The 24,383-nt window shown below is 44.3% G+C and overlaps 1 protein-coding gene across 5 annotated transcripts in view; it reads left to right on the top strand.

Moving 5' to 3' along the window:
- The window catches only part of SEPTIN8 (septin 8), a 40,398-nt gene that overhangs the window by 9,971 nt on the left and 6,044 nt on the right, over nt 1–24,383 (top strand). The window contains exons 2-10 of one of the 5 annotated variants that reach the window (XM_043981468.1): nt 5,679–5,793; nt 8,055–8,250; nt 9,717–9,897; nt 11,507–11,668; nt 12,117–12,213; nt 13,754–13,922; nt 14,335–14,467; nt 14,739–14,929; nt 21,413–23,830. In XM_043981468.1, the coding sequence (XP_043837403.1) occupies nt 5,679–5,793; nt 8,055–8,250; nt 9,717–9,897; nt 11,507–11,668; nt 12,117–12,213; nt 13,754–13,922; nt 14,335–14,467; nt 14,739–14,929; nt 21,413–21,455 (1,287 nt within the window). In that variant the 3' untranslated portion in view covers nt 21,456–23,830. Of the gene's footprint in view, nt 1–5,678; nt 5,794–8,054; nt 8,251–9,710; nt 9,898–11,506; nt 11,669–12,116; nt 12,214–13,753; nt 13,923–14,334; nt 14,468–14,738; nt 14,930–21,132; nt 21,392–21,412; nt 23,831–24,383 lie in introns of those variants that run through there. The other 4 variants (XM_043981466.1, XM_043981469.1, XM_043981465.1 and 1 more) reach the window with 4 other exon arrangements.

Raw genomic sequence — 24,383 nt, 5'->3', positions numbered from 1 at the left:
TTTGGGTTTTTTTTTGGTTTTTTTTAGTGAGGCAATTGGGGTTAAGTGACTTGCCCAGGGTCACACAGCTAGTAAGTATTAAGTGTCTGAGGCCGGATTTGAACTCAGGTACTCCTGTCTCCAGGGCCGGTGCTCTATCCACTGCGCCACCTAGCTGCCCCTCCCCATGCATTTCTAATGACAGTCTCTAGAATGTAAAAGAAAACCGGGAAAGCTGGTTTTAAGTTCTTTTTTTTTTTTTCTTCCCCTTTTTTGTGAGGCAATGAGGATTAAGTGATTTGCCCAGGGTCACACAGCTAATAAATATCAAGTGTCTGAGGTCGTATTTGAAATCAGGTCTTCCTGAATCCAGGGCCAGTTCTTTATTCACTGTGCCACCTAGCTGCCCCCTGGTTTTAAGTTCTACTATGAGGTATAAACTTTAATCGTAGTCTTGTGATTCTTTCCATCCCTTTCCCTACTTTAAACAGAGGGAGGGGAAATATCTAGATCAGTCAATTAATCAGTCATTTATTAAGCACTTACTTTATGCTAGTCACCATGCTAAGAGTTGGAGATACAAAAAGAGGCAAAAGACAGTCTCTACCCTTAAGGAGCTTAAAAGCCAGTGATTATTTTGGGGAAATAGCTGAGACTCCAAAAACCTACCATGCAATCGAGATGCTTCCTTATTGGTTGAGAGTGAGCCAAGTGTTGTAAAATAGAATAGAGAGTTTGATCAAAAACACCCAGTTATGGGGCAGCTAGGTGGCACAGTGGATAGAGCACCGGCCCTGGAGTCAGGAGTACCTGAGTTCAAATCCGACCTCAGACTGTGTGACCTTGGGCAAGTCACTTAACCCCAATTGCCTCACTAAAAAAACAAAAAACAAAAAAACAAAAAAACCCCACCCAGTTAGGCAATACCAAATTTGGGATGAAGTGCTCTGGCACCATGACCTTGCCAGTCAGCTGATGAAAGCTCTAGGTCTGGAGAGGGTAAGGGCCAAAGACCTAGTGCCTTAGTTCAAGATTATATTGGAAAGCTTTGGCTCTATCATTCTGGGACTGGGTAGTTTTACATACCTCTCTTTCTTTCTCTCTTTCTTTTTTTAAATAGTATCTTATATTTTTCCAATTACATGTAAAGATAGCTTTCAGCATTCATTTTTGTAAGATTTTGAGTTCCAGGTTTTTTCCCTCTCCTTCCCTTCCCCCTCCTGAAGCCAGCAAGTAATCTGATATAGGTTATACATTACAATCATGTTAAATATTTCCACATTAGTCATTTACGTACACTTCTGATGACCTGTCCTGTGTGCATTATTTCTAAATTTGTATGTTATAGCTCATAGGATTATAGATTTAGAGAGAGATGAAGGAATTTTTGAGACCAGTCCAATCCCTACCCCCTCCCCAAGACAGAAAGCAATCTGATATAGGTTATATATGTACAATCACATTAAACAACCCCTTTGTTTTACAAATGAGGTTAAGAGATTTGTCAGAGGTCATATAGGTAGCCTGTAGTAGGGATTTTGCTTATAAGTAAATCCTGGAAAACCCTATTCTTGTAGTCAGTCTTTAGTGCATAGCAGTCAGGGATTTATGAAGGACAGAAAAAGCAGAAATCAGAATCGGACATGCAGCATAGTTGCAGCAATGATAGTGAGAACCAGCAATTAGGACTTAGGTAAACTCAGGGAGCCAAACAGCCTTAGGAATCAAGGAATGCCAGGAGGCAGGGTGGCTTGAGTTGGGGTTTGAGGAGGCTGCATCATCTGAGTTATAATTACCTTTCTTTCTTCTGCTACTGCAGCTGTACTACTTTTATAGTTGTGGGGGCCAGGAAAAAGGAAAACTTTTTGATTTTATCTACAGCACCAACTCCCAAGAGTGTCTGGAATCCCTGGGGAGTCAACTTGCATTGGCAAAGACTTTGGCATATATAGAGCAGTCGGGAGTTACTTCACAAGGGCTATTGATATTTTGTCTTGCATCTTGCACCTTGCAGGATGGTTTTTTGTTTTTGTTTTTGTTTAATTTTATTATTAATTTTTTTTTGGTAGGGCAATGAGGGTTAAGTGACTTGCCCAGGGTCACACAGCTAGTAAGTGTCACATGTCTGAGATTCTGATTTGAACTCAGGTCCTGCTGAATCCATGGCTGGTGCTTTATCCACTGCTCCACCTAGCTGCCACCTTTTTTTTTTTTTTTAATTATTTTTTGTGTGCGCTTGTTTTTGTTTGTTTTTTGCGGGACAATGAGGGTTAAGTGACTTGCCCAGGGTCACACAGCTAGTAAGTGTCAAGTGTCTGAGGTTGGATTTGAACTCAGGTCCTCCCAAATCCAGGGCCAGTGCTTTATCCACTCTGCCACCTAGCTGCCCCCCGGGCTATTGATATTTATGGTGGTTGTTTCTTATGTGAAAGCTGATTGGTCCAAACATTGGAGAATGATGCTAAGGATCTGACCCTTCATCATAGGGTATTCTTAATAAATAGACTCCATATCTATATCTATATCTACATCTATGTGTATGTATATGTATGTATGTATGTATACACACACACACACACACACACACACACACACACACATATATATATATATATTCTTAATATACAGCTATAGACTGACCCCAAAACCTGGACTGAACACTCCCTGTGGCCTTAGCTTTGCTTGAGGTGCACATAATTAAATGTTACCACTTAGTTATGTTGTTGTTGAGTCATTAAAGGCATGTCTGACTCTCCGTGATCCCATTTGGGGTTTTCTTGGCAAGGGTACTGGAGTGGTTTGCCATTTCTTTCTCCAGCTCATTTTACAGATGAGGAAATGGAGGCAAACGAAGTTAAGGGAGTTGCTCATGATCACAACAGCTAGTGAGTTTCTGAGACCAGATTTGAACCCATGAAAATGAGTCTTCCTGATTCCAAGCCCATTCCTATCCACTGTACCACACCTAGGCTATACCCACCTGGACACAGCAGCTCTTTGCCAACATGTTACTGCTTTGTTGTCTGTAAAGTCCAGTACCAGCTAAGTCATTTATAGAATTGGGATACCATGCCGAGGGTAGGATTTGGGGATTCCAAGGGTACTTTTTTATGATTATAACTGAACCCAGGGTGAGGGGTGAAGGGTGAGGGGACAACAACATCTATTTTTTCTTTCATTCATATCTCAGTGATTGGGAGGTGAGGAGTAGTGAAGGGAGCTGGAGGAGGAGGGGTGATTAGTGAGGGATACACAACAGGGCGGGGAGGGTTCTCAGTACAGCTGGCTTCTTGGGCTTTGGCTGAGCTACAGGACGTTAGATCATGTCCCGATTGTGTCACCCTTGGAAGAAGGAAGATGAACAAACACAGCAGCCATCTGTGCAAACATAACACGTCTTTAATTCTGGGCATTTTTAGCTTCTCCATTTAGAAAAAAAAGAAAAGTTACAGATTCCGTCCTCCTTGTGAGCCATTGAAGGTTTATCAAGGAGAAATTGTGTGACTTGAGTTGTTCATTTTGAGAAATGGTTTTTAATAAAGGTAGAGTTGGGAGTAAGGAAATACTAGAGACAGAGAAGATAGCTAGGAAGCCATTGCAGTAACCCAGGTGTGAGTTGTGAGGACCTGGATTACATGGTCGCTTTGGAGATGGAAAGGAAGGGATGCATGTGAGAATGGTGATACCATTAACAGAGACAAAGACAAGAGGACCATTTATTGCTAGAGAGTATTGGATTTAATCTCAGACATGCTGAGTTTGAAATGACTGTGATACAGACTCAGGAGTCAAAAAGCCCAAGAGTTCAGCAATTGAATGGTTGAGCTTTCTGAGAAAAAAGTATAGAGAGAGGTGAGCTGGGAAATTCACATTTTTGAAGCTGGAGGAAGAAGAGGTAACAAAAGAGATAATAAAGGCTTGTGATTGAAAAAGGAGGAAAACCACAGTGCCACATAATACAGGATCAAGGAGGACGAAGAAATTAACTGTTGGGTAGTTAATTCATGACCTCTGAGTGAATGCTTTCAGGAAAATGAAGGAAGGCAGATTGCAGAGTATTGAGGAAAGAATGGGAAATTTCAGAGTGGAGGCTGTGGTAGAGCCCAAGAGACATTTAGCATGAGAGAGAAGAGAGAAATAGAATTGTAACCAACAGGGATGGCAGGGTGAGGCCTCTTTTTTTTTTTTTTTTTAGGATTGTGTAAAACTAAGAAGTGGAGAAGGAAATGGCAAACCACTCCAGTATCTTAGCCAAGAAAACCCCAATGGGGTCACAAAGAATGGAACACAATTGACACAACCAAAGAACAACAAAACTAAAGCTAGAGTGTACAGGATGAAAACCCGAATGATTTTATGTTGTGAAGGCCAGGTGCCATACAGTGTCTTTACCCCTCTACAATATCCCTTCCAGTCTCATTGATTTGGTCCTTTCCTTTGCTAAGTATACTCCTATTTCTTTTCTCTCTAGAAAACCTGTTCTGAAATCCTAAGGTTGATGCTGTTGCCTAGAAACTCTAGTTCCTGGGGACATTTTCATTCTAGTTACAACCATAAATAGTTACTCTGTTTGCTTCCTCCCTGGAGCTGGAGGAAGTGTGGGTAGGCTTATTGTCACTGATGATCTCTCTTCTGTTGTTAATACTCTTCCCAATAAATTAATCTCTGAGGATGGGGAAAGCGACCGGGAAACTGGAGGGGCTTTGGGACCAAGAGAGATGTTGGTTTTAGATACAGATTCCCAGGGAAGAGAAAGATTTCCACTGGGCAGTGGAAAGTGGTTTGGGCCACTTTCATTCACAGAGTCACTAAAACATAGCCTTCTGAGCCAGGGAACAGACTCTTAGAGGATTGTAGTTTCTGAGGGCTGACTTTTATCTAAATTAGAGTTCAGCTCATTTAAATTACAGAATCCTAAAGAAACAAACAAATAAAAAAATCTTCCCTGGCCTCAGCCCCTTTCTTCTTTTTCTTGCATGTCTGATAGTATTTTTGTACTGCCTTGTTCTTCCTTCCTTCCTTCCTTCCTTCCTTCCTTCCTTCCTTCCTTCCTTCCTTCCTTCCTTCCTTCCTTCCTTCCTTCCTTCCTTCCTTCCTTCCTTCTTTCTTTCTTTCTTTCTTTCTTTCTTTCTTTCTTTTGGCAATTGGGGTTAAGTGACTTGCCCAGGGCCACACAACTAGCAAGTGTCAAGTGTCTGAGACCGAATTTGAACTCAGGTCCTCCTGACTTCAGGGCCGGTGCTCTATCCACTGCGCCACCTAGCTGCCCCTCTGCCTTGTTCTTTCTCTCCATGGGACCAAATACAGCTTCTGGTTCTCGTTCTGTCCAAAACAGTGACCTCCAGGCTTCTGGATCTAGAAGGGGATCTCATGGCAAGAACCTTGGATGTGCAGGCAGGGGTAGGGTTGTGGTCTTTCATGAAGCAGATTTTACGATGATTCTTTTTGTCTTTGTTCACTTGTCACTCTTTCTTTCTTTCTTTCTTTTTTTAGTGGGGCAATGAGGGTTAAGTGACTTGCCCAGGGTCACACAGCTGGTAAGTGTCAAGTGTCTGAGGCTAGATTTGAACTCAGGTTCTCTTGAATCAGGGCTGGTGCTTTATCCACTGTGACACCTAGCTGCCCCCTATTTGTCACTCTTTCTTTCTTGGTCATCCTACCCAGTAGTGCCCTGCCCTAACCTCTCTCTCTTTTAACAGAAAGAAGAAATGCGCCTTCTGACTCTGGGAGGCCATGTGGGCTTTGACAGTCTCCCAGACCAGCTGGTCAGTAAGTCCATATCTCAGGGCTTCAGCTTCAACATCCTATGTGTGGGTAAGTCTTTGAGAAAAACTGGCAAGACAATAGTTTCTGGACCACAATTAGAGGAAATGACTCTGGAGATACTGAAGATGCAAGCCTGGTTCCCTATGGGACTGTCTAGTATGACTGTCATAAAATTTGGAGAGCAGTGTTTGGTTCAGAATTCAGGGTCACATGTATGTCAGAGTTGGGGTACAGTAAAAAATGACCAGCATAAAATAAACCTGGGGGCAGCTAGGTGGTACAGTGGATAAAGCACCGGCCCTGGATTCAGGAGGACCTGAGTTCAGATTTGGCCTCGGACATTTGACACTTAACTAGCTGTGTGACCCTGGGCAGCCACTTAACCCTCATTGCCCTGCAAAAAAAACAAAAACAAAAACAAAAACCAAATAAAATAAACCTGGATATCAGGGTAATAGAGGGAGTCTAGAGGGGACTTATGATCCTTAGTGTAGAGAAGAGAAGTCTAGGGGAAGTTAGGAGAAGTGGTTTGGTAACTTCGCATTTGAAGGTTATTGTGCAGGTGACCATGGAAGCCAGATGGGCTTAGGTAGCAGTGAGAGACATTTAGATTCAACATATGGAGGAACTTCTGGGCTAGAAAGGGTTTTTACTATGGCAGATCATTCTTTTTTTTTTTTTTAGTGAGGCAGTTGGGGTTAAGTGACTTGCCCAGGGTCACACAGCTAGTAAGTGTCAAGTGTCTGAGGCTGGATTTGAACTCAGGTACTCCTGACTCCAGGGCCGGTGCTCTATCCACGGCAGATCATTCTTTAAGGAGGCTTTAGAAGACCGAGAGAAACTAGAGGCATGAAAATGGTGGGTGTCTTCTGGAGGGACCTCTATAAGCCCATCAGAGAGTTTGAGTAGGGATATGGATACATGTGGTTGGGGTTGTGCTGTCACAGCGTGAAGACTGGGGGGTTGGGGCATTATCCAGAGACCCTAAGGCATGGCTCGGGTACAGTTCCACAGAGTTAGAAGAGATAAGCATCCACCTTGGCTTTCCCTTCATCTTTAGGAATAAATGCATAAGGCCCTGAGCTATGGGGAAGAAGGCTGCTGGAAGCCGGGGTGGACTTAGAGACTTAGCCCAGATGAGGCTCCTCCCTCCTTGTCTCTAGACAGTGGTTGCCTTGTTTTATTCCCTGCTGCGTGGCCTGTGGAGGAGATACTCAGTGATAGGATACAGATAAACACATTTGCACAGGCAGCATGTAAGTGCTTGCCTCACACCCCAGAAATTACATCATACGTGTTACACACATCTTGAGTTTTCTTAGCTTTTAATTTTTAAAAAATCTATATGCTGGGCCCGCTAGGTGGCTCAGTGGATAAAGCACTGGCCCTGGGTTCAGAAGTACCTGAGTTCAAATCCGATCTCAGACATTTGACACTTACTAGTTGTGTGACCCTGGACAAGTCATTTAACCCTCATTGCTCTACCCCCCAAATCTATATGCCTAAGTTAGTGGAGATTGAAGGGGAAGTTACTCTGTGTGGGAACATTGATCAGAGAGACTGATTCTTAGTTTAGTTGAGTATGTGGCTTCTGTCACAAATCAACTTCTACCCTGATCTGACCTGGTCAGACTGCTTCCCACATCCCTCATGCTTTAGCTTTAGCCAGAGCTCTCTGAACCTTTACACAAGAAGCTTCTTTTTGTTGTTTGTCCTTCATTCTTGAAGAAGACCATGACATTGGGGTGATGTCACGACTTGCAGTGAATTGGATTTAAGTAAGGGAGGGCTGTGCAAAGTTACCAACCTCACTCTCTCCTCCAGAGCCATCTGGGTCCAGTGGCATACATATATACACATGTATGTATGTATGTATGTATGTATGTATGTATGTATGTATGTATATATACACATACATACATATATACACATACATACATATATGTGTGTGTGTGTATATATATACACACACACACATATATGTCGTCCTAAGAGATATATATCTCTTAGGACGACTGGAGATGGCCCCAGATGTTTAAAGCAATTGGGTTAAATGACTTGCTCAGGGTCACACAGCTAGTAAGTGTCTGAGGTCAGATTTGAACTCAGGTCTTCTCGACTTCAGGGCCAGTGCTCTATCCACTGCACTACCTAGCTGCCCCCTGGACAAGAAGCTACAAACAAACAAACAAAGCTGTCAGAGTACAAGAGGCTGGGTAATACCTTCCCAAACTTCAAAATTTGCTTTAAAAGTTAGGAGGACAACAAACATCCCTTCTCCCCACTGACAGCATTCTGTACTTCCCCAGGGGAGACAGGCATTGGGAAGTCTACACTAATGAACACACTCTTCAACACGATCTTCGAGACAGAGGAGTCTGGACACTATGAGGCCTGTGTACGCCTCCGGCCACGTACTTATGACCTCCAAGAGAGCAATGTGCACCTCAAGTTGACCATCGTGGATGCAGTTGGTTTTGGAGACCAGATCAATAAGGATGAGAGGCAAGTGGTGTGATGTTTGATTCTGCCTCATCCCCTTTTCATCACCTGTTGTTTTAAGAAACAGTGTCTACCATGGTCAAGCTTTGGCCACCCAGGTGTTGGGGCCCCTCCTCTGCCGTCATTCCCCAATTAGTTAGATAAGTTCCAGGAATTCTATGCTATAGATGCACACAGGATCCCTGACTGCAGTGCTGTGGATTTGTGTCTAGGACAGCTCATCCCTAGGTGGATAGAACGGTTTAGAAAAATTCAATCTGTCAAGATGGTATATGATGGCCCTGTCTTTAAAATGTTGTATCATTGAAGAGAATGGTTTCCCCATGATTCTGCCTTCCTAGGAGTTGAAACAAATTTCACCAGCTGTGGATTTTTTTCCACACAAAGTAGAATGATGACAATTTGGAAAAGCCTCTTTGACCATATTCTACTCAAAGTGAATTACCCATTTCTGTCCTTTTCATCAGACTCCAAGGAACCAAATTTTCAGCATGACTAGGGCTGGTTCAGTATGGCCTCTCTTAACGTCCTAGAGGACTTTTCCATAGGGAATTATCCTTTCTGGTCCATCCCGTGTAGACAATCCATTGGGGTTTGACCTGTGAAATCCATCTTGTGAAAACTACCCGTTTCATGTGACATGTCCCCTGTGACATTTGTCCTGAACTCGGTGAAACAGAAGTTTGCTTCATGTGAGGGGCTGAGGGGCAACTTAGATTTAGAGATTCATAGGATGTTAGCGCTAGAAACAGGTCTTTGGGCTCATATAATCCGAACTCTTCTTTTTGCATATGGAGAAACAGCCTGAGAGGCAGCATCCTGGCAGGGTGGAAAAAGTACTAGAGTTAGAGTCACAGGAGCAAAATCCAGGCTGTGTCCCGACACTGGCACATCATTGAACTTCTCTGGTCTCAGTTTCCCCATATGTAAAATGAGGTGGTGGTCTAGCTAGCCTCTGAAGCCCTTCCAGCTCTAAATCAATAATTCTAAAACCCTTTAATCCAAGAAAGTGGCCGACCTCTTCTACTTGGGAGGTACTTTTTCTCTCACTGGTCATGGATCTGAACTGGACCTAGCCTGCAGAGCAGCCCTAGCCAAACCAGGCCCTTTCACTCCCCGTGGCACGGCTGTAGTCTGGGCCTGTCTGCTGGCAAACTCCAGTGGGTCACTTCCTTTCTATACAGATCAGGTTGAGCCCTGTGCTTGCAGGCTTGACAGGGTTACTTTTTGAGGTGGTAGAGGAAATAGAGGCCCCAAAGGAACTCTTTGGTTTCCATCTTAGAGCTAGGTCAAAACATCCTTGGGTCCCATTGCTACTGGAACAACATACCCCAAGGGTTTTAAAGCAAAGGCCTTGTTCTCCTAAGGGAGTGAGAGGCAGCTGTGGTTCCTGGGCCTTTCACCAGGATTTGGCCTGGCCTATTTGTCTGTCCATCCCTAGGCCTGATGGAGTCTGTCTGTAGTTACAGGCCTATAGTTGACTACATCGATACGCAGTTTGAAAACTACTTGCAGGAGGAGCTAAAGATTCAGCGCTCTCTGTTTGACTATCATGACACGAGGATCCACGTCTGTCTCTATTTCATCACTCCTACTGGACATTCCCTCAAGTCCCTGGACCTGGTGACCATGAAGAAGCTGGACAGCAAGGTGGGAAGCACCCTTCCCCCCTCCCCGCTCTGCAGCGCCCCCACCCCAGGGAGGGACCCTGAGCTTAAGTTAGCACTTGCCTGGTGGAGTTGGTGCCAGGAGTCTGATTATAGACCTTGTTCTCCCAGAGCTGAAGGACCTGCCATTGTCGTCAGGGGGCTTTCCTCTGAGTGTGGCTTAGGACCTTCTCCATGGCTTTCTCAGCCCTGCTTTTGAGTTCCTCACACACTGCTCTCCACTATTCATCGTCTTCCCTATATCCAATTTCTGCTACTGAATGACCCTTTTGTTTCTTCCTCCACTGACCCTTCCCCAAGTCAGTTCCATTTCTAATAAATATTCTCAGCTGATGCCATTTTTCAATCCATCCATTCTCTCCTTCTGTACTCCATGCTGAGTTGATCTACCACCTTCTTCTGCCTTTTCTTGGCTCTCCTCTTTCCCTCCTTGACTCTCTCTATTCCTTTATTCTTGGTGAGTTTGAAACAACCTCTCTCAGAAAGCTCCTCATTTTCTCCCCCTCCCCACCCAGATCCATCACGGACCCTCCCTTGCTTAGTGCCTTTTTCTCAGCTCTCTTCTTTCTCTCTCCCTCCTTTTATCCGTCCATGAATATCCCTGTTTGTCCCCAACCCACTGAAAAAAAGATTATTAGTGAGCAAATAACATAAATAAGGATCCCTCTCTGTGTGTGTGTGTGTGTGTGTGTGTGTGTGTGTGTGTGTGTAAGGACTAGGACCATGGGAGTCCTTGACTATAAGAATATGTATGCATATATGTATATACACATATAAGTATATACACTTATGTATATAAACACATATACATATAGATAAAATAGAAAATATCTGGGAAGGGTTCTTCCAAAAGAGTACTTGCCAATCATCAGGTGAGAGACAGTAGTGGAGCCTCCTTGCTCTGCCCTTTGCCCTGGGTGGAGGAAGGTTCTTTGTTGCTTCAGTTTACCTCTCTGAGAAGTACGATTGCAGGGTCCCCAGGTTAGAGCTCAGCAGAATCTCAGGGGTGATCTAGACCAATTTCCTCCTCCTAAGAGGAGAAACCTGAGTCCCAGATTTGAGGGTCACACAGATAACAGGTAGCAGAGCAAAGATTCAAACTTGGGACCTCTGACATCACATCTTCCTCTTTCCACTTTGCTCCACTGCCCGTGCTGCTTACTCTGAGATGTCGGGTTTTTGTGAAGGTGGAGCTGCCTGGGCGATTGGGCAGGGATTGACTCCCTTTAGAATACGTGTGTTCCGCAAGCCCATCTTACCCTCTTGGCTAGAGTAATCCTTCCTGGACTCAATTGCTACTGCTGCCTTTGGGCCTCATTTAGTTTAGGGGTGGTTAATTTCCCCAGAAAAAGGATTTCTGTCAGGCATTGCAGTTACTTCTTTTGCAGCTGGAGGGGGAGGGGAGTGGATCGGATATATTTTTGTCTTTGTATCCCCTTATTTCTGGAGCTGAGCTATTCAGCAATTGTGCCCTGCCTAATTATGGTGTTACAGCTGATCATGGGACATTCAGAGGAACCTACAGAGGGTGGCTCTTTTTGCTGCCCCTCCCAGAGCCCCCTTCTAAATCCCAAATTGCCTCTCCTTGCCAGGTGAACATTATCCCTATCATTGCCAAAGCTGATACCATTTCCAAGAGTGAACTGCACAAGTTCAAGAACAAGATCATGAGTGAGCTGGATAAAAATGGGGTCCAGATCTACCAGTTCCCTACAGATGATGAAGCTGTGGCAGAGATCAATGCTGTCATGAATGTGAGTAGGACTTGTGCTTCATAGATTTGGGGACTGCTGCAGGGGCAGGGGTGGGACACTAAGCAGACATTGTTATGGCTAAATTTTTGGACCTTTGGGCCAGACCCAAGCCATGGTCACAAGACAAATGGGGTTCATACATAGCTGGTATGGACCTAGGGGGTGGAGGTACGTCTGAGTACCCCCATGATGTGGTTTTTGCTGCCTCCAGCTTCAAGGAGAGAAACTGAGGCCTAGAGTGTAGCTTAGAGTCTGGGCTTAAGGGATCATGACAGATATTCACATGTTACCCCAGGAGTTTCCTGTTGTTGCTTAGCTTGGGGACACAGAGCTGAGGCCCAGACCTCATATCATCCCTAATCTTCCTTGTAACTCCAGAAGCTGGATTTTTGAGGGAAGCTGAGAATCTATCTGCTCTGAATTCCCTTAATCCTGATCTCTCTTTCAGGCCCATCTGCCCTTTGCTGTGGTTGGAAGCACTGATGAGGTAAAAGTTGGGAACAAACTGGTTCGAGCTCGGCAGTATCCCTGGGGTATTGTGCAAGGTGAGTGAGGGTGGCGAAGCTCAGGGACCTTCCTCCCTCTTGCTTCCAGGAGTGTGGTTTGGTTTTGGCAGGGGTCGGGGGTGGGGTGGGGGGGTGTTCACTTTAGAAGAAATTAATTTACTCACCTCTTTTCAGGAGTACTACTCTTTTGCAAAGTAAGGTGCACATGTACTCGTACAGTATTTTATTTTATTTTATTTTTTTATTATTTTGGCGAGGCAATTGGGATTAAGTGACTTGTCAACTTTTAAAATACCACATGGGGGCAGCTAGGTGGTGCAGTGGATAGAGCACTGACCCTGGAGTCAGGAGGATCTGAGTTCAAATGTGGCCTCAGACACGTAACACTTACTAGCTGTGTGACCCTGGGCAAGTCACTTAACCCCAATTGCCTCACTTAAAAAAAAAAAGTTGATCCATCTATACCATATCAGCTGTTTTTAATGATGTGGAAATAGACCTAGTATTTATACTCAAAAGAACGTCTTTGGGGAAGCTAGGTGGCATGGTGGATAAAGCACCAGCCCCAGATTCAGGAGGACCTGAGTTCAAATCCAGCCTCAGACACTTGACACTTACTAGCTGTGTGACCATGGGCAAGTCCTCACTGTCCCACAAAAAAGAAAAAAAGAAAGAAAAAGAAAAAAAAGAACATCTTTATTTTTGTGACTAGAAAAGCAGCAGTCCCAAAGCCCCTTCACTCTTTGAATGTTTGAAGTGTTCATGAAACCTATCTCTGCTTCAAGTTTAGAGTATGACTAGACATTTTGGACTAGGAAAGAGAAAGGGAGAGAGGAAAGTTTTTGAGGAGAAAACTCCCAAACTTATCAGATAAGGTGATCACATTGCAAAATGGATTCCTTGTTTGAGCCCAAACTCTGCTTTTCTTCAGATCTTGGTTAGATGCTTTTAAACTGGGTATCCAGGGGTTTCACAGAATTAGGAGTAAGGTGAAAGAGTCTCATAGTGGACGGGTTTAATTTGTGTCTGCTTAGGACCCGAACAGCAATGTGGAGGGGGAAGGATGAAGTGTGGTGTTAGACCAAGAACGCTGAACAGTGGGTCTGAGCCCTAGCTTAGGCATCATAGCGTGATCTTGTGTAAATCATGTCACCCTTAGCCTCAGATTCCTCATCTGTAAAACAGGAGGAGTTAGGGGGCAGCTAGGTGGCGCAGTGGATAAAGCACGGGCCCTGGAGTCAGGAGGACCTGAGTTCAAATCCGGCCTCAGACACTTGACACTTACTGGCTGTGTGACCTTGGGCAAGTCACTTAACCCTCATTGCCTGAAGAAAAAAAAAAAACACAGGAGGAGTTAGACTATGTGATCTCTAAGGAGATCTTCGGCTCTGAGGTTCTGTGACTTTATGAGCGTTAGCTTCTCCCTCGCTGGATGTACCCTCATAGGGCTCTAACCCCATCCCTGCCCCATTTGTTTGCCCTATGATCACCAGCAGGTACCCCATCTGTCTGCTCTGTAAACCCTGAGTGCCTGTCCATTTGTCCCCTTTGAGTGCCTGTGTCTGTCCCATGCCCTCAGTGGAGAATGAGAGTCACTGTGACTTTGTGAAACTTCGAGAGATGCTGATCCGCGTGAACATGGAAGATCTCCGAGAACAGACACACAGCAGGCACTATGAACTGTACCGGCGCCACAAGCTTGAAGAGATGGGCTTCCAGGACACAGCTGCAGAGAGCAAACCCATTAGGTGACACCCGGCTTATCCCACACAGTACCCTTTTCCCATGGTAGAACAAAACCCTCTTAGTAGGCCCCTGTTTTTTAGGGACCATGGATCTAGATCACCCCAGTCAGCAGGGGGAGGGTTTGGCCACCTTCATTCACTAGAAAGATAGGGTTATCAAGTTTGGCTGACTCCCTGGGTTTTTATTTGCTCTGTCTCAGGTTGTGGGACCCTTAGAAAAGACTTTCTGCAGCCCCTTTCCCTCCCCTCACCCCCAACCACATTATACCTCCTCCTTTACTAGCTACCTAGTCCTTCATATCACTGGTGACCAGACTTCTCTTCACTGTTAGAACTCTCCCTTCTAGTCATCTGCTATCATTCCGTAACCGTCCCCCTTTGGCCCCTTTCCCTGGGCAATGCCTGGCCTCTTTAGCCTCCAGGAGACCTATGAAACTAGGAGGAAGGAGTTCCTATGTGAGCTGCAGAAGAAAGAAGAGGAGATGAGACAGATGTTTGTGAACAAGGTGAAGGAGACAGAGTTGGAACTGAAGGAGAAGGAGAAGGAAGTAAGTGATGAGTCAGAGGTCCCTGACAGGGGTATGTCAGTTGGCTGAGGGATGGGACAGTGTGGGGGGATGCTCCGTTGGGGTGGTGGATAGCCCGGAAAGACTTCTGCCCTATTCTTACGTCTTTGGAAACCCACCGCAGGGGCCTAGAAATTGGGCATACGAGTTAAGACCCACAAAAGAATCAACCTGGGAGAATAGGAGGCATCCCAGGGACCAGGTAGGATCTTGGAGGAGGACAATTCTTCCAATAAGCAGATTTCCCCTCTAGCTTCATGAGAGATTTGAGACCTTAAAGAGGACCCACCAGGAAGAAAAGCGGAAGGTGGAGGAAAAGCGACGGCAACTGGAGGAGGAGAAAATTGCTTTTAACCGGAGGAAGGCAGCTGTTGAGGCCATGCAGGCCCAAGCCTTACAGGCCACCTCACAGCAACCGCTGAGAAGGGACAAAGACAAGAAAAAGTAAGTGGCTGCCGCAATCCCACGTGCTTTCCTACTTTCTCTCTGTCCATTGCAGTGACCAGGATCATCCCCTTGGCAAACCTTGGTTCTGGCCTTTGGTTGTAATGACCGTGACTTTCAAGCCCAGAACCACAACTGAGGCATTTTAGTGGTGCGGTATCATAGGGGGCACCTGCCTGCCCTCATTTTTTTCCCCCTGCCTGATTATTTGAGGAAGGAGGTCAAAGTTAAGCTGTCTTGTCCTGCCAGATCAACTGTGTGGGTGGCAGAGCTGCCTCAGGGAGGAGACAAGCAGACTGGAGGATAGAGATACCTGCAGCCTGAGGGAGACACAGATTGAGGGCCAGGCAGTTTTCCAGATGATGCCAGATGATATCATGGTTGCCCAGCCCAGTGCCATAGGGGCGAGGGCACTGCCCCCAGTCAGAAAGGAGGGCCTGTCTTTAAAGCCTGCCTTGCACATTTGGTGTCTGTGGGGTCCCAACAAACCATCGAACCTGCCTGTGTTTCAGGGTCTGTTTATATGGCCCCTTCCAGCTCTTATACCTAGGAGGCTATGAGCCCTGATCCTGCTGACATCTGCTTATGGCTGATTATCTGTAGCAGGGAGACGGGGGGCCACTTGGGCATGCGGATGTATAAATCAGGTTATTTCAGTGTCAGCTGGAAAATGTGTGAGTAGGAACGGTTTGAAATGTTTTTCTAGCCAGGATTCCCTTATTAAACACCCCAGCTAGTGCCTAACTGGTTTTTTTTTTGGTTTTTGTTTTTTTTAGTGAGGCAATTGGGGTTAAGTGACTTGCCCAGGGTCACACAGCCAGTAAGTGTCAAGTGTCTGAGGCCAGATTTGAACTCAGGTACTCCTGACTCCAGGGCCGGTGCTCTATCCACTGTGCCACCTAGCTGCCCTACTGCCTAACTGTTCTAAAGACAGTCATGGTTCTAGAACTGGGTGCAATGACTCTGCCTTGGGGGCTTTGAGAATCAAGATCAGGGAAAACATGGCCTCATCATGGTAGAGAGAACACCTCAAGGAGAGATATGTGCAAGGACCCTTCAGGAGATAGAAGGCCAAGGCTGGGTCCTGGTTGGAGGATTCTTAGGAGCAGTAAATGACTTACTCCAACTCTAGGGTGTTCAGATTTACTGAACCTCAAAGTCTTCTTGGACTCCTGTTCCCAAAAGGGCTGGGGATGGCTCTGAGCCATTTTCCTCTCCCAGATCTGGAGTCTCAGCATAGAACCATACTGTCCACCCCGACTATGGTTTGGAATGAAAGCTCCATCGAAGAGGGTGGAAATGGACAAAGGTTCCTTGCAGTTTCAGTCTCTGGGGTGTTAGACTTGGTCTCAGGAACCATAGATGTCTGTCTCTTCTGGGCTTTTGAGCCTCAGAGATGAGGAAAGAGGAGGCAGAGTTCTTCAGGTATCGTGCCCTCTCCCAGGCTGCTGCAAACTCTGGGTAGTTACCCTGTTGGGGAAGGAGTGGAGATGAGACTCTGGGTTGGCAGAAATCTGTGTTAGCACGGAGCAGACAGTCTGTAAGGAACCAGAAGGGTACCAGAGGATGTTGGAGGAGGCTGGACACTGACCACCACTTTACACTTTACACTTCTCTTCTTAATTTACTTCAAAACGATCCTTCTGCTATGGGCTAACCCATGAGATCTGACTCTATTTAATGTACTTCAAGCCATTAACTTTTTAGTTAACTCAGATTCCTATTTGCATATCGATTGCCCATTTTAAAAAATCATTTGTGATGACTGTAGTCCTGGCCCAAGCCTCTAAGATATCTTTTCAGTTCAGTTGGTATAATGAAAAGATGGCCAGATTTGAAAGTAAGGAAAAACTTGGGTTTGAATCCTGCCCCTGACACTTAATAGCTGTATGAACATGAGCAAGCTAATTTTTTTTGAGCCTTCATTTCCTCAGCTATAAGTAGGGTTGCCTGTAGTATACTTCTCATAGAGTGACTATTAAAACTCAAATGAGGGCCAGCTAGTTGGCTCAGTGGATAAAAGCACCAGTCCTGGATTCAGGAGTACCTGAGTTCAAATCTGGCCTCAGACACTTGGCACTTAACTAGCTGTGTGACCCTGGGCAAGTCACTTAACCCTCATTGCCCTGCAAAAAAACAAAAAAACAAACCAAAAACCTCAAATGAGGGGCAGCTAGGTGGCGCAGTGGATAAAGCACTGGCCCTGGATTCAGGAGGACCTGAGTTCAAATCCAGTCTCAGACACTTGACACTTACTAGCTGTGTGACCCTGGGAAAGTCACTTAACCCTCATTGCCCTACCAAAAAAAAAATTTTTTTTTTCAAAAAAAAAATTTAAACTCAAATGAGGTCATATTTATAAAGTGCATTATAAACCTTCAAGGACATTATGTCAATATCAACTATTATTTAAAAACATTAAATTTTCATCAAAGACTTATCTTTAGGGACCTGTGCTAGTGATACAAAGATGTGATGTAGACCCTGCTCTCAAGGAGCCTATGTTTAATGGAGAGGTTGGAGGAATTGTCTCCAAATACTGTGATACCTGGGAGGTGGAGATGAGAACAAAGGAAGAGGTTCAGACAAAGTGCAATGATAAATTTGAGGAGGGAGAGATCTCTTTGAGCTGGGGTGAGGGGGAAGGTGGGTCAGAGAAGACTCCATGGAAAAGATGGCATCTCAGGCCTTGAATGAAAGGGATTTCAATAGCCAGATGTGGGGAGAATCCTTTCCAAATATCAGTTAAACAACGAGTATTTTTTAAGCTTGATGGGAGAGACAGTATAAGCAAAGGCATGGTGGGAGAGTACCGGGGGAGGAGAAGGGAAATGGCGGGTAGTCTCATTTACATAGGCTATAAGGCAGGAAAAGGCAAGTGCAGAGCCTTGGATTCTAGGACTGAGTTTATGCAGAAGATGATGGAGAACCACTCCAAGTTTCTGAATAGAAGACTTGACATCCATTAGCCCATGAGGAAGATGGGTGGCAGTGAGGGGAATGGATGGGAGACACAAAGAACAATTAGGAGACTGTTCCAATGTCCAGGAGAAAAGAGGTGAGGTCCATTGTGGTTGGGGTAGGAGTTTAGAGGAAGGTCTAGCTATAAAAAAATACTTGGAAATAGAATGAATATGCATTAGCCCCTGATTGGTTACGTGGAGTGAGGGAAACAGGAGTGAAAGATGACTCCGAGGTAATGAGACTAGAAGGATGGTCGTACCATCAACAAACAGAAAAGGCAAGGGAGGGGCAGCTTCTGGGTAGGCAATGATGATTTCAGCTTAGAACATTTTGACTTGAAGGTGCTACCAGAATGCTCAGTTAGAAATGGTGAACATTAATAGGAAATACAAAAGCAGAGTTCTGGAAGAGCTCGGGGCATCCCCTGCATAGACACAGGTCATGAGGGTGGCATCAAGGAAGAAAGCAGAGCACACATCGACGATAAGGCTGAACCTTGGGGGGATACACATGTTTGAGGGGAGAAGGAAAGTGAGGGGCTTGAGAAACAAGAGAAAAGGGGCCATTGGTGGAGTTACTGCCCATCAGTGGAAGTTCAGGGATTCCAACACAGTTAGTAAAATCTGTCTACCCCAGAGGACGTAGATGGGATTGTTCGGGCTTGACCTTTCATTGTTAGAGATAATCAAGAGTTGACTGTAAAGCCTTTTCTGTGTCTGTCAATGAGTCTGTTGATCTATTTTCCAGATGTTTTTAGTAATAAGAGATGGATATTTCCTTGTCTTCTCTTTCTCCTTCCAGCTGCTTTCCTCCCTTGGATCCCCAGAGCCAGCCATTGCTTCCTGATTCCAAAGCACTGTTGCTTGTCCCATGTGTTTAGGAAGCATTTCTTGTCTCTGCCTCCCTTTGTTGACAGTGTGGCAGAGCATCCTTGGTTAGGGTTTGAGCCCCTGAGGGGCATATTCTTTTTTTTTTTTTTTTTAGTGAGGCAATTGGGGTTAAGTGACTTGCTGAGGGTCACACAACTAGTAAGTGTTAAGTGTCTAAGGCCGAATTTGAACTCAGGTCCTCCTGACTCCAGGGCCGGTGCTCTATCCACTGTGGCACCTAGCTGCCCCTAGAGGGGCATATTCTAATCTCAAATTGACATAAACTTGCTATATGACTCTGGGCAAACACCTCTTCATGGAAGGCACATGGTACAATGGATAATGCTGGACATGGACTCTGAAAGGCCTGGGTTCAAATCCTGCCTCTGCTACTTAGTAGGTGTATGACCATAGACAAGACATTTACCTCTCTGAGCTTGTTTGCTCATTTATAAAATGGGAAGGAGAATGCCTATTATACCTATAGTACCTCCATCACAAGTTTATGGTGAGACTCAGATGAGATCATTCAAAATGCTTTGCAAACTTTAGCATGCTATATAAATGTCAACTGTTATTATTGTGTATTTGGGTTGCTTCTCTACCCTCCAACCCTCCTCAGTGTAAGAAGAAAGACCAAGGGGATTCAGGATAGAACCTGAGATGTACAAGGAAACAGGACAGGCTTAGGGAAGCCCAGCATCTAGAAGGAGGATTTCATTCCCACAGCACCTGTTGCCATAAAGAAGACACCTGTGCTCTGGGATGAGCTTTGCCACCTAGGGAACCTCTCTCTCTCTCTCTCTCTCTCTCTCTCTCTCTCTCTCTCTCTCTCTCTCTCTCTCTCTCTCTCTCTCTCTCTCTCTCTCCCTCCCTCCCTCCCTCTCCTTCTCCCTTCCTCTCCCTCCTTCCCTCCCTCCTTCCTTCCCTCTTTCTCCCTCCCTTCTTCCCTCTCTCTCTCCTTCCCTTCTTTACTCTCTCTCCCTTCCTCCCTCCCTCCCTCCCTCCCTCCTCCTTTCTCTTCCTCCATCTCCCTCTCCTTCTTCCACTCCTTCTTCTCCCTCTCCCTCCCTCTTTTCCTCTCTCCCTCTGTTTCCCTCTCCTTTTGACTACCCAGGCTTGCCCTTGCTATACCCATTCCCTTATAGCTGTACAGGGAACTGTTTCAGGGACAGTTGTCTAACAAGACAACGAAACCCTGTTTTTGCTTAAGGTAACATTTATTTTAAACCCACCCTCTGAAGTCTCCTCCTCACTTCTAGTTCTTCTGTCACATGGAATTTACTGTTGTCTCACGTCTGCCTCTCACCCTGGTCACCTGATTTCCATGGAAGCTCACCACCATGTTGGCCTTTGTGTCTGCATTCTGTTTGCCTGGCAGCAGATGCTCACGGAAATCCATTTTCTTCCATAGGCTGTAGCTGCTAGTGAAGCATCCTTAGGAATCATGGGAAGCTATTTTACTTCTGACCTAGAAAGAGGAAGTGGAGGAGTAATAGGCTGGTACCATTCTGGGGTAATCAGTATAGATTCTTGGATTAACTTTGCTAAAAAAGAGATTGGGGGTAAGGGCTAAAGCCTGCATAGCAAAGAAAAAGCATATGATTCCATTCAGGAAAAAAAAAAAAAACCCACCTAAGAGAAGCGGCAGAGGCAGTGCAAGTTCTGGGCTCAGGGGCTGGGAGGAGGGCCAGCCTAGGGCAAGAGTTTGAGCAGCCAGGCCCAGCTAGCGGGATGCCAGTTTCTGAGGTGGGTGGCAGATGAGCATCCCTTGGGCCAGCTGGTCAAACAGAGACACTGAGCCCTTCTGATAAAGTTGGCATAAGAAAGCATTCTTATCAGTGACTTCTGGGGGCACAAAGTAGTTCATGTTGCTTCCTGTTCCTTTATGCCTTGTGTTACTCAGCTAATTTGCATTTTCATTTGGGTTGGAACTTTGAAGCCCAGGCTGATTTTTGTTTTTGTTTTTAAAATTGTTAACTGGACATGGTAGAAAGCTTCAGTCAGTTTGAGCAGTGCTGAGCAGTGGGCTAAGGGGAAACCCCATCCCTCTCATCCTGATGGGGAACAAGGAGTGCTGAAAGCCTCACAGTGGGTACTGAAGTTATTCTTTTAACAACAGTGTCTTCAAAGGTTTTGATTAGTTGTAATCGCTTGTTAAATATTAATCCATTTTTACAAAGCTACTTACTTCCAATCAGCTCACAATGCTCAGCCTGGGCCGTTACAAACTATTTCTCTGATTCGGTTATCACAAATGCTAAACTGACTGCTCTTTCCCACTGTCTGTCTTGCCATATTTTGCTTCTCTTTGATTTGGTCTGCATTTCTTTTAATGTCTCTGTTTTTTTGTTTATTTTTATTTTTCAGTTAAAGCACGTACAGATATACGTGTCGAGTGGACTTTAGACTTTCATGTGTTAAGTTGCTTGAGTTACGTACCACCTTGTGATCCTTCTCCCATAACATGGTGTGAGGACAAACTGAGAGCCAGTACAGACTCCAGTGTTTACACCAAAGGCTGAATACTCCTCATGGGGGCTGCAGCCCGTCAGCCCCCCCACAGGCTGGGCTGCCCCCCCAAGCCCCATGAAAAGACAAAAAGTGATCTAATGTTGGAACTGAAACTGACAAGGTTTATTTTTTTCAGAACCAGTGGTTGGTCTTCCATTTATAGTGTCACCATCTCTTGATGGAGCAGTTTGTGCCGATTTAATGAAGCCCCACGACCCCAGCTACGTTGTATTTAACTGTTCAAAGTTGAGATGGCTACTTACAAGGTGCCTGCCCTAGGTGTAACCAAACAGTCTGGTATATGCGCTGTGCTGTGAAATTCACTTGAATTACTTTAATTTTTCTAATCATAGTTTAATTTTTCTAAGAATTTTTTAAACACTTCTAAATTTGTATCTTGATGCAAATAAAGCCAAGTAACCTCCCCCCCAATTATTTCTTACAAATAACACACTTCCCATTAAAACAAACCACTAAAATTCTCTAAGCTTTTCTTATGTATTATTAAAACATATACAGAGAGACGGGTAATAAACTTCATATTATGACAGTGCTTGGAATTTCTTTACTGACAAAAGTGATACATAAAGTAGGGTCCTTTCTACTGTGGGTGTAAATGGAATGACAGATGATAATAGCATTATAGGTATGACCAGTGGTACTTACTGCAAATGGAAGAATAATTAGCACTGTGTCTTTTAAAATTCTTATTGTCATTTGAGATACAAAGTCTGTTCCATAAACACCTATAGAGAAGAAGCTAGTCAGCTAAAAGAGTATGTTGATAATATTCCTTCTAAAGTCATAATTTAGTGTTCGTGACTGAAATGAAGAAGGAAAATTATGACAATATCTGATTTATACAAACAGTATAGGAATAGTCAGGAGCACTGACTTCTCTCAGCTAGCTGCAGAGACAGCACAGTTTGGTTTGCCCGATATTGGAGAGATTGGGGTTAAAACCCTAAAGAGCAAGGCACTCAAACGTGCTATTGGTTATTATGCTGAAAGGAAACAAATGTCCTTTCTCCTTGGTGCCTTTAGAATCTTTCATTTATTGTTTGGGCAATGGTGTTTTTGTTTTGTTTTGTTTTTGCCAGTGCAGAGATGTGGGTTTATTGCATAACTTTTAGTGGATGGTCTCTAAAGAAAAATAAAGTCTTTATTCTTCTTTCTTTATTTTCCCTCCCCTTCTCCCGTCTCCCTGCCCCATACGCTCATCTGACCTGTTTTAAGAATTCCCAGAACATATTCTTGGGTTCTTCCTTGCTCCCATCCAGGACAGTTTTCCACTTGTGCCTGGCTTTTGTTGCATCTGTTCTCAGAAGCAGCAATGGGAGCTGAGCTCACCCTGGGATAGAGCAGACGTACTAATTCTCAAGTTATCTGAGAAGAGAGGTTAGCTATTTTTTATGAATTTCACATTATTGTGAAAGCGGAGACCTCAAGAGAAAACAGGGCAAACACATATATTAGACAGTCATGGTAGGGTGGGACTTGTTGTCTCTCCTTTAATATTTTAGGTCCAATTCAAGAGTTTGCTGAGCAAAAACCATTATGACTTGCTTCTCAGCTAAATTTGTTGAAAAGTAGGAGGCCTAGTGGCTCAATACATTCACAGGTTCTGTAGAAAATAGAACAATGTGTTTATTACTAGATAGAGAGTGGGTGTGAATCTTGGGACTTGAAAAAGAGCCAGAAGACCAGTCAGCAACTACTGGCTGCCCTTGTGAGGCCGGCAATACTAGTTCTGGAATGTGGATATCCAAAGGATTGAGATATAAATAACTGCATCCTGATTGGCTTCCCACAAGCACATGGATTCCAGATGTTTCTGATAGAAAAAAAAGTGAACTTTGAAGTTCCATCCAGGCTGTCTTTGTTTCATGAAACCTTAAATCTCAGTCTCATTAGCTATTACCTGCCCCATAGCAAGTCACACATGTCAGCATAAGCTTATGTGCATGTATTAATTTGTGTTTGGGTTTTTGTTGTTGACTTTTTGATTGAGGTGTTTTGTTTTGGGGTTGTTTTCTTTTTTAATTGAAACCTGACTAGTCGTCGTGGGTGCATGAGGTGAGTTGAAAATCTGTCTCATTTAACAATTTTCCATTATGGTATGACACTAATCCAAACGACTCTCTCATTGCTTGACATATAAAGGGTGACTACCCATTCCAAAGGGCCATTTGTGGGGAATGGATGACCAAGGTTTACCATCAGCATATGTCTATTGCTTGGGATTATAAAGATGCTTTTGGGGATCACTTTAGCATTTCCTATCATGTCTTTTGTGAAGTAAATTTACATGTAAAATGATTTTAGATGATTTTAATTTTGCAGACTTTCTACATGTGTGTGTTTGTATAAATGTGACCAAGACAGTAAACATAAAATGGTATGAGTGTCATTGTGTAAGGAGAATGACTTTTGATTTGTAACATTAACATGCTTTTCCAAACCGCTTCATTCATACATTCATTTGTTGACTGTTTTTGTACCTTTCTGTTCACCTTGTACTCATTTCTTTTATTAAATTTCACATTTTTTTGAGTTTCGTGGTGTCTTTTTTTTTTTTTGGCAATAACTTCTTCAACCTAACAGCGTTACTAAATATGCTTATTTGCTATAAAAACCAAGAGCAGTGGCATTTGTACTGAGTTAGACAATAGTGTGCTTGCCTGGCCATGTGAAAGCCGAAAGTGTTGGATATTCAAGGGCAAAAAGGGATATGGGATTCCTGCTTCTTTGTGCCACTTAGCTGTTTTGCTGATTGGTGAAGGAAGGAAATGGGGAATGGGGAAGAAGAGTGTATCAGCCAATCCACAGGTATTTATTGATCCTTTCTTGTGTCCTCAGTCCTGTTTAAAGCCCTGTGGGCCAGACTGAAGGATAAAACACAAACCCTACCCTTGAAGAATATGTATATAAATTAAGTAAAGAACAATATAAAACACTATTAAGTGTTAAAAAGAATAGATTCATACAAAAGGAGGAGACCAATCTCCTTCTTCTGTGAAGTAGTCAGGAAAGATTTCATAGAGGAAACAGGACTTCCTGGTAGGGATAGACATAAAATAGTCAGTGAGCTATGTAACTTCACATTA

This window comes from Dromiciops gliroides, chromosome 2 (assembly GCF_019393635.1).
Source record: "Dromiciops gliroides isolate mDroGli1 chromosome 2, mDroGli1.pri, whole genome shotgun sequence".
Taxonomy (NCBI): domain Eukaryota; kingdom Metazoa; phylum Chordata; class Mammalia; order Microbiotheria; family Microbiotheriidae; genus Dromiciops; species Dromiciops gliroides.
Note: the sequence above shows the minus strand (reverse complement) of the source record. Positions and strands in the feature narration are given on the sequence as shown.